This window comes from Pteropus medius, unplaced genomic scaffold, assembly GCF_902729225.1.
Source record: "Pteropus medius unplaced genomic scaffold, Ma_sr-lr_union100, whole genome shotgun sequence".
In the NCBI taxonomy this organism is placed as follows: domain Eukaryota; kingdom Metazoa; phylum Chordata; class Mammalia; order Chiroptera; family Pteropodidae; genus Pteropus; species Pteropus medius.
Window position 1 is genome coordinate 29,824,746 of NW_024349802.1, and position 14,219 is coordinate 29,838,964.

Genomic DNA, 14,219 nt, shown 5'->3' on the forward strand with positions numbered 1-14,219 from the left:
AATTCATTGCCTCACAACCACAACAACACCACTGTCAGTATCTACCATGTGCAAAGCACATAAGATGTTTATATGTAGCCATATCAATATCTGATCTTCAGTATATTAGCATAATTAGTTTTTGAAAACAGATATTTTAGGTACTTGTCAATTATTTCATTTGCTTATCAAAATATAAGATTTTTATGTTAATTTCCCAACCAACAACAGATGAATTTATCCTAAAATCAATTTTACAGGTTTTACGATGAGAAGTGAAATACATTTATTGTAACTTACATAGAGAGAAATAGATAAATTAATTTATGTCATTTGGGGACCATTCAAATGACATATAAATAAGGGCAAATATAGAAAATACTTTAGGTGCATAAAATGCATAATTACCATAAGGTCAAAATAGTGTTAGGTAGTCTTTTCACAAACCTAGAAAATATATTATGCATTTTAATTAATTTTCCTATGAGAATTAGATGAGCTGTCATTCTAAAGTTATGTAATATATCTTAGTTCTAGGAATCATATCTTTTTACTAGCATATTTTAGTTTTGACAATTTCATAAAAATGCTTTTTGGTCTTTATTTTAAAATAAGTTGACGAATAGTTTTTCTTTACCTAGACGTTCTAGTATTTCTCTATGTCACCTAATAGTTTATAAGCTACTTGGGGTAAAAAGTGACATCTAGAAGGCAAAATTAAAAAGGCACAAAACAATCAATAAGAGACTGTTAAGCTGATATGCATCAGAAATAATAGAGAATTTGGGGGTGAAGGGAGGAGAGGAGAAAGGTGAGAGCAATAGTAAAGAGCTGAACAATATGGCAGAGTGGCCTCATGATTTTTAAGAATATGGATATGTAGATAAGCTACATTTGTGTTTGCATTCCTATTATGCAAATGTTATTCCTTCTAGAACCCATTGACTAACCTTCCGCAAAGGCTTCAACCCACTAAAAGTCCTGTATGTTGGTTATTTTTGTTTGTGTGCACATGAACATTAAGGAAAAGAGTGGAGTTCCACGTTGATCTAACACGAGAACAGAGCTGCAGAACATAGAGTAGGAATACATAACTATGGATTGCCATCAGAATATAAACTCCCCTGAAAGTCATGCTATGCTTAGAAAGAACATAAGACTTTTCCCTAGGCTATGGAATTATGGGGAAAGTCCAAGTTTACCTAGCTGTTAGAAGGCGTATCATCCCAGGATCTTGGATTCTTGGATATATATGTACGGAAAAGTTTCAAGTGATAAAAGATTAGGCAACACAAAACAATAAAGGTTTCAGAGATAACCTTCAGTTCTATTTACCCTTAAAAGTGTAGCTTTTAGGAAGCTTTCTGAAAAGAAGCAACACTTTTGGTTCCAGCTATAATGAAATAATTTATATTGAACTAACGTTCCAGTAAAAATTAATTATAAAACTGGATGAAATACGTCAAATAACTGAAAGCACTGAAGAGCAAGCAACTAAGGTAAGAAGAGTTGGGAGGCTGTGATCCCTGAGAAGGGGAAACTTACCAATGAGAGCACCACATTTACCCAAGTGTTTTCCTGAGGGAATTTGCTATTTCATCGTGAGGTGGAATAGGGTAGACTCTAAAAGAGCAATCTTATTGGAAGAGGAGATAGAGGATGAAGTTCAAGTGTACCAAAACATTTGGGATTTGAGGAATAAAATTCCAAAGAGGAGGTAACTGCATTAACGTGGCCCTTGAGGCATTAGCCAGCTCAGAACTTCAGCATGCACAGGGCAGGGCTCCAGGAAACTCAGAAGGAATCAGCAACTGGGAATCTAAACGGCATAGCAAAGAGTTCAGCAGCCATGCAATGCCAAGGAGATAGAGACTGGAGTTCTAAGCTCCGCCAGATAAGAGCGGTCTTGGTGAACACCAAGGCTTTTTGCTGAGATCCTAGAAAAACTATATTTTAGGAGTGAGGACTGCACCTCCAGAGTAAGGGCAAAACTTAAATAGATCAGCCCAACAAGCCTAAGATGAGCTCTGGACAGAATGAAAGTGATTTTCTGGTATTCTATCTGCCTGCCAAAAGAAAATCTTACCCCATTTGGAGGAAAATAATTTAAACAGTCTTTCATGAGTAACATCAACATTTAAACAAAATTATGACACTTGCCAAAAAAGAGGAAACAAACAACCAAAAAACAAACAAACTAACTAACAATAATAAAAGTAGACAAGAGAAATAGCAGATAGATAAAAATAGTCCTACAAGCAATTCAGACACTGAAGTTTTAAAGTCACTGTGATCAATGTTCAGCAAATAAAAAAAAAAAAGATAAGAAATTTGATCAAAGATAAGGATCTTTCAAAAGTAATCAAATAAAAAGAAAGTAGGGACTGAGATTCAATATTTTCCATTTGTGTGTACTGAAGAATATTGGCCATTGCTCTCTTCTCTCATTTCTTCTTCCTATTTTAATTGCTTTTACCCGCTAGCTCATCTCTACTCTTCAAAAATAGTTGTCACATCAGGCTGTTGTAGAGCACAAAAGTACCTGTACTTTTAAAATTTGATCTATTGAATGGAAAGACATGAAAAGTATCTTCAAGAAGAAGAGACAACATAACTAATAGAAAGAGTACAGATTTTAATATGACAAGTACCTGTGCTCATACACTGTCCCTGTCACCTACAAATTTCTGAGATTGCATACATGTTATTAACCATTCCATATGTTTTTTTTTCCATAAAAATTGATTGACACCTTAAAAAACTTTAAGCACTAAACAAGAAGTTTTATACAAGCAAAGTACTTAGCACAAATCGGTTCCCTCTTTTGCTGTTTGCTATCATCAGTGGAGAGAAGCATACATTCAAAACTGATAATCTTGAACTTCAGAATGGGATACCATCTATGTATTATTGACTGTCAATTGATATCCTCAACCAAGATGAAGTAATACACAATTTGGATTCTTTCTCTATCTTTCAAAGTGGAAAATATTAATGTTAACAAAATGTCTGCATAATATGGGTTAGTCAAAATGATAGCTTCTTAAACCCTTAGGAAAGAAATTGAGTATTACAAATATCTGGGACAAAGCTCAAGACAGAAGATCAGGCTTTTGTTGTTACAGAATGCTATGCATGCTTTGGCTTACCTTTCAACAATCATTCCTATTAAGTCATTTGTCTCTTTGACACATCTAATGAAGTCATGTGCACGATCAGCTTAATCACAGGATGCAGTATAGTACATATTTTGACAGGAAAGCTGTTTGTATAAACTGAAACATGCAGCAAATATATATTTCATAAAATGCTCATTATGCTTTCAGTATGACAATCTTTGGCTTGAATCTTTTTATGCATATTTAGTGATTTTAAGATAGACTTCTGGGTACTGGTTAACAAAAATATTATTTTTAAACAAGAGGAGTAGTGAACAATTACAAACACAGCAAACTCTGAACCGAGTACTCTATCTGGAAATCTTTAAATTCTGGAAAAATTACAGATCTTTAGCTAAGTATTATGTCATTGAAACTGATTCTAGTTATAAACACATGAAAATAAACAAGGAAAAAAATGGAGTTAAAGAGAAGGCATTCGTAAATAATACTTTCCTAGAATGTTGATAACAACTCCAGGTTTGACTTCTAGCTAATTAGTTGCTCAACTTGTGGCTGAAGAGTTATACCTTATGCATTCAGAGACTTTTTAGATTAAGGTCATGATGACATATGCCTTTAGTATTGTAATGATCTTCAGGCCCCGTGTTATCAGATCTCAGCATGAAATAGAAGTGAGACTTACATCGCTCTCATGACCTTCTCGGAGGTTGTACGTGAGGTCATGTTGAATGTCGTCCACGAATTTGTGTGCATATTCTGGGTAAAGGTCTAGCACTTCAAAGAGCCCTTTGAGGATGATGCACTGGAGATCACAGTAGGTTAAAGCCTTCACATCCGCATTGGTCTTGATCACTTGGTCCTTAATTGATAGGTTTGCTCCAATTAAATCCCCTTTTCCTTGAAACAGCGAAAAAGGAGACACAAGAAAAACAAGCTTTGAACCAGTAACTTCATTTGACTTACAATCTTCATTTCTCAAAGGATACACTGAAAAGAGAAGTGGAAACTTTGTCTGGTGCAGAATTTCTCAACCTTAGCAGTGTTGAGATTTGGGGCCTGATAATTCTTTGTTGTCAAAGTGGGGGCTATTCTGCATACAGTAGAATGTTTAGCAGGACCTCCCATCTCCCATCCTCAGTTGTGACAACCCAACATATCTTCAGACATTGCCAAATGTCCCCTGGCAGGTAAAACTGTTCCCAGTTGAGAATACTGGTCTAGAAGATAGAGGCAAGGAGACCTAGAGTTAGGGATCTGAATCACAGATGGGCTCCAGACAGGTCTCTCCAAGGATTCGGTAAATGACTTTAGACAAGCCATTTTTATCAAAGTTGCTTTAACTATTCAAGAGAAACAACAATGGCTCAGATTTTTCTGAGTGTAAAAAGGTCCTGTAATTCTGAAGTAAGACCATCACAAGGGGTATTAATAATTTTGATTTTGGCACTTCGGACAGTAACATAAGCATGACCATCAGCTTTCTAACATACTCAGGTTGTTTATTTCTAAACATGTCTTCAAGTCAGGTGATGTGGGAGGAGGAGCGCTCCATCCCTCTTATCAGAGTTGGGAGGCAGGCTATCTATTGGACATTATGGACAGTGAAATCTACTACATAAAAATGTAAAACATAAGTCATAGTCCTAATGCTCTGCGACAGTGCAAAAATCCCATTTTCTTCATCCAAAAAGAAAAAAGAAAAAAGAAAAAAGAAAAAAAAGCTCTTCACTTGTGCCACTGCAGAGAGAGAGGATCTAATGTGACTTTATCCAATTTATCTGTGTCCTGCCCCACCCACACACAACCTCTGATATTTTGCCTGCAATACCTCAGCCTGTCAGTCTTAGGCTGGAATTCACCTGCCTGGGAACCAGCTTGCTTCCTCGAGTTTTTTTGATTAGATAATATTAGACAATTTATTCGAATCTTTAAAATCTTTAAATTGATTCGAATCAGTTTAACTTAGCAGGAAGGTGAGTTTAACTGCAAATGCACAAAAAGCTGATTACAGCTTCAGATTTCTTTTGGACAGCCATTAATTCAATCAGCAATTGTATGAGAAATATGAAAGAAAATTTATTCGAGTGTCAGACAAACAGGCTAAAAGCTGAGGTGACATGAACAAAGTCACAGAGGACAGTGGCATTAGATTTGTGGCTACAACTTAGAAATTCTTGTGTCTTTGCTTTGTCCTCAAGTGGGATGATGCCTGGGCTTTAATTTATTTTTTTTAAGCCACTTTGCTCCATTTCAGATGAAACCACAATGAACACTTGACCAACCAAAAAATCACCAAGCAAGTAATCTTTGGATTATAAAAATATCTTCGGAATGTTATAGCACAAACTGCCTCTGTCAGTCAACATATTTTTTAACTTTTAAGTTTTTATTTTTTATTGTGTCTAGCATTTCTAGAAGCAAAGTCCCTGGAATGCAGCAGGCTTCAATAAAAGTTTTATTGAATTTGATAGTAAAAAGAAACATGCTAAATTAACCATGAATACCTAAGATATGAATAAATATTTATGATGGATAAAAATTCAAGTATTTTTAAATTATTAAATTATATCTAGGTAATATCTTCTAATTAATATTGGATTTAAACCTTAAAATTGAACCTATTTGGCAGAAGAAAAAAAGACTAAAATCTGTATTTAGAGACCCTAAAAGAATAAACAACTACATGACACTAAAAAATTCCAGTTTGCTTCATTGTTGTCATCAATACCGCTAACCGTGGAAATGTTGTGTCTTGGTTATTTTGTTATAAGTGTAAATTGTGGCTCAAAAACTCAAAGTTGAGTTCTGATGCTAGATGTAAATACAGCTAGGATGCTGTGAATACAGCAAAATTTCAGATTCTGTACATATGATGAAAATTTATCATGACGTGCTATCTTGACATAATGAGCATTCACATTTTCTGTTAAGTAACTAGTGTTTGGAATAACTTTAAGGTCATACTTTCATACCTTGGGTGATCATAGTGACTCTTTCAGCCACAATGACCCCAGCTATAAAAAATAGCACCAACATCTTGCCAAACTTGGCACCCTAGAAAAAATTCCAGTTTATTTAGTCATTCGATGAATATTTATGGAATACTGACATGTATCATGGGGCTTTGGTTGAGCCCTGGCAAGCTGGCATTGGTAAATAAGAACATGGTTTTTACCCTCACTAAATTTTTAATGTCTTATGAATTCCTTACTATCTAGATTTAGATATTTTTCTTATATGGTAGAAGCAAATATGTGAAAATGTTAATCGTGGAAATCACAATTTATGGAGGAAATTGGGGCCTGAAACAAAAGGCAATAGATTAAATCTTTTAGCTGTAAGTAGAATTTTTTGAAAATAAGATAATTCAATTGAATCATGTATAGTGAACAGTAGATATTACATATAAGCCATCAAATTTTCACCCACTGTGCCCTAATGTTATGGATGATGCCTTCATATTCCACTCTTAGAACTGTTGGTAGTTATCAAATTCAAAAATCCATCACAATTATGGGGAAAAAAACTCCACATATATGTTTAAAAATGATGCATTATTTTTGCTTACATATATATCAAACCGTAAGGTTCTGGAAAAAGCAGATTGTGTTAATAAACAGGCTATAGAACTTACAGTGGTACTAAGAAAATGCATAGGAAACTATGATTATGATTAAAATGAAGTGTTTGGAGCAAATTTAGAAATAATCACCACTTTTAATTTAGAATCACAGAATTATAGAATGATTGGCCTTTAACTTCACAAAACTGAGAAGTGGGCAGAGTGTTAAATTTTCATTAAAAAACACACCCATAGCAAGCCTCACTCTAACACTGATAATGAACTGGCCAAGTTGATAATAAATTTTTTGAGTTGCTATTCTGTGTTTTTATAAGTGGTCAAACATAGGGGGTGAGTCAAGAATTAAGGCATAACTTTGAAAGGCAAGCCCTACCTTTCCCCTGTTAAGTGGTAAACTGAAGTCAACATGAAGCCATAAAAAGCATATGAGTGTTTCACCATTCACTAGCCTTCACCTCTTCACCTTTAACTGGAGATAACTGCACCAACCTAATAGGGTTGCAAGATTTGAATTGGATAATGGATGTAAAACACTCGGCTCATATTAGGGATTCAATAAGTATTTGTTTTCTTTTCTCTTTCAAATTATAATCTGTCTTGACGTTTACTAGCTAGAATCCAGAGGTTGCAGGCTTACAATGATTATACGGAATAACAGGCATTGTTTAGAGATAGAAAGACCAAACATAATGATTTTTATGAGCACTTATTCATAATGCATAATCATTTTTGCACTATTTCTAGCACAGATAAAACTTAATTTTCATGTTCTTCTCTGAATTGATTCTCCATAAAAATAAAGAAATGGTCTTTTAAAACTAACCAGCTACTTAAAGGAAACATGGTGGTGTGAGAGATGTCCCCAGATTTCTCCCCTTGAAACAACAATAAGCTGAACACCGAAAACTCAACAAAAAACACTCAAACTGCACGCCGGCACGTCTGAGTGTGGGATCTGCGCATAAGAGCTACCACAGGTCAGAACCCCGGGCCGTGGACTGGGAGAAACAAAGAAGCTGCCTCTTGCAGTGCCAGAGCTCCCTGTAGGAGGAGGGGGAGAGGTGAAGGTGCAGCGACTTCCCTGAACAGCCCTGCCTGGGTAAGCTGTGAGCTTCCCACCGCTGGCCAGTGGCAGTGCCCAGTCATCAAGGCAGAAGGCAGAGACGCGGGATGGGACTGATGAAACCAACAGTTGATTTTACCAGCTGTGGTTGCAAAACCGAGGCTGAACCACAGGCCCCAACCCCCAACCCAGAGGGCCCCTCCCTGCATACCCTCTGAGACTGATCACCGTGGAGCCCCAGGGGAATCTGAGCAAATGCTGCTGAGACTGTCACTGACACTGACAGGGACTGAAACTGAGGGTAATGAGTGTGATTAAATATCTACAAGAAAATAAAGGCATTGTATAAGGCCTTTATTTATAAAGGCATTATTAAGGCTTTATATAAAGCTGGGATCCAAGAGGCTTAGAGGCTACCTACTGGAAATCAAAAGAAAAGCACCTTCTTTGCAGGCTAAAGAGAGATCTTTATATAATAAATCTTTCTGGAAAGAAAGCAGAATACATATCCATTAATGCCCAGGTGGAGAAATAGTCCATTAAACACCATGAACAATCAAGGTGACAAGGCATTTCAGAAAGAAAGAGAAAAATCTCCAGAAAATAAGCTTACAGACGTAGACATATGTAACTTAAATGACAGTGAATTCAAGATGGTACTTCTGAAAAAACTCAGTGAGTTTCAAAATGAGTCATATCGACAATTTCAGGAATTGGAAATACAAATAGATGAACAGAGCAAAGAGACTGAAGCCTTTCAAAAGAATCAAATAGAACTTCTGGAGATAAAAAAAAACACACTATAAGAGTTGAAAAATGAAATAGCAAGCTTGGGAAATAGAGTCGACCAAATGGAGGATGGAGGAAAGGATCAATGATATCGAAGACAGAAATCTAGAAATAAATCAGAAGGAAGAAGAGAGAAACCAAAGAATGAAAAATAATGAAAGAGAAATATAAGAACTAGCTGATACCATCAGAAGAGGAAACATAAGAATAATGGGCATTACCAAAGGTGAGGAAAAGAAGCAGGGACTAGAAAGCATTTTCAGACAAATAGTGGACGAGAATTTCCCAAATCTAAGAAATGAGCTGGAGCTTGGAATTCAAGAAGTCAACAGAACATCCAATTACCTCAACCCAAAAAGGCCTTCACCAAGACACATTGTATTAAAATGATCAAAAATCAATGATAAAGACAGAATTCTCAGGGCAGCCAGGGAGAAGAAAATGGTAACTTATAAAGGAAAACCTATTAGACTATCCTCGGACTTCTCAGCACAAACTTTACAAGCCAGAAAGGAATGGAATCAAATATTTAAACTATTCAGTAAAAGGAACTACCAGCCTAGAATAATATATCCAGCTAAGCTCTCCTTTAGATATGAAGGAGAAATTAAGATTTTTCCAGACATACAAAAATTGAAGGAATTCTCCACTACAAGGCCTGCACTACAGGAAATACTGAAAGGAGTCAGCTCACCTAAAACAAAATGACTAAAAAAAAAACCAACCATAATTAAGAGTAAAGACACTATCAGGCAAATAGAAGCAGAGGAGTGCAACCCTTACTAAGAACAGGGCATTATAAGCTTAAATAATAAGAGAATTGCTATAGCAAGATAGTAATGAACATTCAGCATACATAGGGACAAATGTAAGATAACAATGACTGAAAAGGGGAGGATTCAAAGATCCAAATTTGCAAAGGAGAATGGAGATAAGGCACGCACAGAAGAAAATTGACGACTGTATATATGTGTGTGTATGTGTATTATTATTGTGTCAAATGTGTGTGTGTGTGTGTGTGTGTGTGTGTGTGTGTATTAACTATCCTTTACATATTCATCATGGAAACCACACACAGAAGATTCAGAACTGAAGTACATAACATAAAACAAGAAGAACCAGAGGGAAAACCCACAAAAGCCAACCAAAATAAAAAAAAACAGAAACACAAGGACAAGGAAGCAATGGAAACACCGAGCTACCAGAAAGCAAAAGGTAAAATGGCTATAAGAAGACCTCATATTTCAATAATCACCCTAAATGTAAATGGACTGAACTCACCAATAAAAAAGCACCGAGTTGCAGAATGGATCAAAAAACAAAACCCAACCATATACTGCCTCCAGGTGACACATCTCAGCTCCAAAGACAAATATATACTCAAAGAGAAAGGGTGGAAAATGATATTTCAAGCAAAAGGCATTCAGTGATAAGCAGAGTAACAGTACTAATATCAGATGAAATAGACTTCAAAATAAAAAAGGTAAAGAAAGATACTGAGGGACACTTCATAATAATAAAGGGAATCATGCACCAAGAAGACATAACGCATATGCTCCCTATGAGGTAGCCCCCAAATATGTAGAGTAATTACTAACAAAACTAAAGAGAGAAACAGACCAAAACACTATCATAGTAGGGGACTTAATACCCTACTGTCAGATATGGACAGATTATCCAAACAGAAAACAATAAGGAAATAACATCCTTAAAGGATACATTAGACCAATTGGACATTATTGACATTTACAGAGCCTTCCATCCCAAAACAGCTGCTTATACATTCTTCTCTAGTGCACATGGAATATTCGCAAGAATTGACCACATATTGGGACACAGAGATAACCTCAACAAATATAAGAGGGTGGAAATCATACCAACCATATTCTCTGATCATAATGCTTTGAAACTAGAGATCAACTGCAAAAAGAAAGCAGGAAGAACCACAAATACATGGAGATGAAACAACATGCTACTGAAGAATAACTGGGTCAGAGAGAAAATAAAAAGAGAGATCAAGAGATACATAGAAACAAATGATAATGATAGTACAACATGTCAAAACTTTTGGGACATGGCAAAAGTGGTCATAAGAGGAAAGTTCATATCTTTACAGGCCTATCTCCAAAAACAAGAATGAGCCCAAATAAACAACCTAACGCTTCATCTTAAAAAATTAGAAAAGGAAGAACAAATGAAACCTAAAGTCAGCAGAAGGAAAGAAATAATCAAAATTGGAGCAGAAATAAATGAAATTTAAAACCAAAACAATAGAAAAAATAAATACAACAAAGAGCTGGTTCTTTGAGAAGGTTAATAAAATTGACAAAACCCTGGCTAGGCTCACTAAAGAAAAAGGAGAAAGGACACAAATAAACAAAATCAGGGATAAAAGAGGGGAAATTACGACTGACATTGCAGAAATACAAAGGATCATACAAGAACACTATGAAAAAGTTTATAACACGAAATTTAATAACCTAGAAGAAACGGACCAGTACTTAGAAAAATATGATCTTCCTAGATCGAATCAAGAAGAACTGGAAAATCTAAATAGATCGATAGGCAGGATGGAAATTGAAATGATCATCAAAAACCTACAAAAAAGTAAAAGTTCAGGACCAGATGGCTTCACTAGTGAATTCTACCAAACATTCAAAGAAGATTTAATACTTACTCTCCTCAAACTCTTCCAAAAAATTGAAGAGGAGGCAATACTTCCCAACTCATTTTATGAGGCCAATATTATTCTAATACCAAAACCTGGTAAGGATATCACAAAAAAAGAAAACTACAGACCGATATCTTTCATGAACACAGATGCAAAAATCTTAAATAAGATACTAGCGACCGAATACAGCAACATAATAAAAGATTATACACCACGATCAAGTGGGCTTCATCCCAGGGGCACAGAGATGGTTCAACATATGCAAATTGATTAATGTGATACACCACAAAAACAAATTAAAAAATAAGAATCATATGATCATATCAATAGATACAGAAAAAGCCTTCGACAAGATAACGCATCCATTTATAATCAAAACACTTCACAAAATTGGTATAGAAGGAAAGTACCTTAACATGATAAAGGCCATCTATGATAAACCCTCAGCAAACATTATACTTAATGGTGAAAACTAAAAACCTTCCCTCTAAGATCAGGAACAAGGCAAGGCTGTCCACTATCGCCACTCTTATTCAGTATAACGTTGGAGGTCCTGGCAAGTGCAATCAGACAAGAGAAAGATATAAGAGGCATCCAAATAGGAAACGAAGTCGAACTATCACTATTTGCAGATGACATGATTCTCTATATAGAAAATCCTAAAGACTCCACAAGAACACTACTAGAAATAATAAGCAAATACAGTAAGGTATCTGGATACAAAATCAACATTCAAAAATCCATAGTGTTCCTATACTCTAATAATGAAGCATCAGAAAAAGAAGCGGAAAAAATAATTCCTTTTACAATTGCAGCTAAAACAATAAAATATCTAGGTATAAATTTAATGAAACATGTGAAGGGCCTATATAATGAAAACTACAAGACCCTATTTAAAAATAATCGAAGAATATACAAAGAAATGGAAAGATATTCCACGTTCTTGGATTGGAAGAATGAACATAGTTAAAATGACCACATTACCCAAAGCACTATACAGATTTAATGCAATCCTCATCAAAATCCCATCAGCATTTTTTAAAGAAATAGAACAAAAAAATCATCAGATTTATATGGAAGCACAAAAGACCCCGAATTGCCAAAGCCACTCTGAAAGAACGAGACTGGAGGCATCACTCTGTGCAACTTCAAATTATATTACAAAGTGACAGTAATCAAACCAGCGGCAAACCAGACACACGGACCAGTGGAACAGAACTGAGAGTCCAGAAGTAAACCCATGTTTATATGAGCAAATAAATTTCGACAAAAAAGCCAAAAACATACAGTGGAGAAAGGAAAGCCTCTTCAATAAATGGTGCTGGGAAAACTGGAAAGCCACCTGCAAAAGAATGAAACTAGACTATTGTCTATCAAAATTAACTCAGAATGGTGTAAGGACCTGAATATAAGACCTGAAACCATAAGACCATAAAATGCATAGAAGAAAACATAGGAACAAAACTCAAGGACCTTGGACTTAAAGAGGATTTTATGAATTTGACCTAAAAAGCATGGGAAGTAAAAGCTAAAATAAATGAATGGGACTACATCAAACTAAAAAGCTTCTGCTCAGCAAAAGAAATCATCAGCAAGGTAAAGAGACAACCACCCAAATGGGAAAATATATTTGCAAGCAATGCCTCTGATAAGAGCCTAATATACAAAATATACAAAGAACTATACAACTCTAACAACGAAAAAGCAAATGATCCAATCAAAAAATAGACAGAGGACTTGAACAGACACTTCTCCCTAGAGGACAAACAAATGGCTAACAAATATTTGAAAAGATGCTCAACATTGCTAGCTATTAGGGAAATGCAAATCAAAACCACAATGAGATACCATCTCACACCTGTTAGAATAGCTGTTATCAACAAGAAAAGTAATAACAAATGTTGGAGAGTATGCAGAGAAAAAAGAACCCTCATACACTGCTGGTGGGACTGGAAATGGGTACAGCCACTATGGAAAACAGTATGATGAAGGTTCCTCATATGATCCAGCAATCTCTCTACTGGGTATTTACCACAAAGACTTGAAAACTCTTATCTGAAAAGATATTTGCACATTGATGTTCATAGCAGCATTATTCACGGTGGCCAGGACCTGGAAGCAACCAAAGTGTCCTACAATAGATGATTGGCTAAAGAAGAGGTAGCACATATATACAATGGAATATTACTCAACCATAAGAAGAGATGAAATACTGCCATTTACAACAACATGGATGGACCTCGAGATAATCATGCTAAGCGAAATAAGCCAGACAGAAAAAGTTGAAAATCACATGATATCACTTATATGTGGGACATAAACCTAAAAGCACCATATGAATAGGACAAACAAACAGAGACTCATGGACATGGACTATAGACTAGTGATTACCAGAGGGTAAGGGGTGGGGGAGAAGGGAAGAGGTAGATGTGGTAAAGGGGGTCAAATATAGAGGGGTAGGGGGAGGGTGAAGTGGGAAAAGGGGATCAAATATATGGTAACTGAAGGAAACTGGACTTTGGGTGGTAAACACACAATAGAACATACAGATGTCAAATTATAATGTACACCTGAAAATTATATAATTGTATTAACCAATGTTACTCAATAAACTTAATTAAAAAAAAATAAAATCAAGCCAGGGAAGGATCAAAAAAAAAAAACAACAAAACCTGACCAGCTATTTTACCAAGAGGCAGTATACATCATGATTAATAATCTGGCTTTAGGAATCAGAAAGAATTGTATTCATTTTCTTACCACAGTAGTCCCCCTTTATCTGACGTTTCACTTTCCACAGTTTCCGTTACACATGGTCAACTGTGGTCAAAAAAAATTAAATGGAAAATTCCAGAAATAACTCATAAGCTTTAAAGCACTGGTTTGAATAATAGCATGATGAAATCTCATTCTGTTCCATGCTGGATGTGAATCATCCTTCTGTCCAGTGTATTTATGTTGTATATGCTCCCCGCCTGTTAGTCACTTAGTAGTAGCCTTCTAGGTTACCAG

At 35.6% G+C, this 14,219-nt stretch overlaps 1 protein-coding gene across 1 annotated transcript in view; it reads right to left on the reverse strand.

Annotated features, from left to right (window-relative positions):
• Positions 1 to 14,219, reverse strand: part of KCNH8 (potassium voltage-gated channel subfamily H member 8) — a 306,005-nt gene that overhangs the window by 50,905 nt on the left and 240,881 nt on the right. The window contains exon 11 of the mRNA XM_039836783.1: positions 3,784 to 3,998. Coding sequence (XP_039692717.1) covers positions 3,784 to 3,998 — 215 coding nt within the window. The remainder of the gene's footprint in view (positions 1 to 3,783; positions 3,999 to 14,219) is intronic.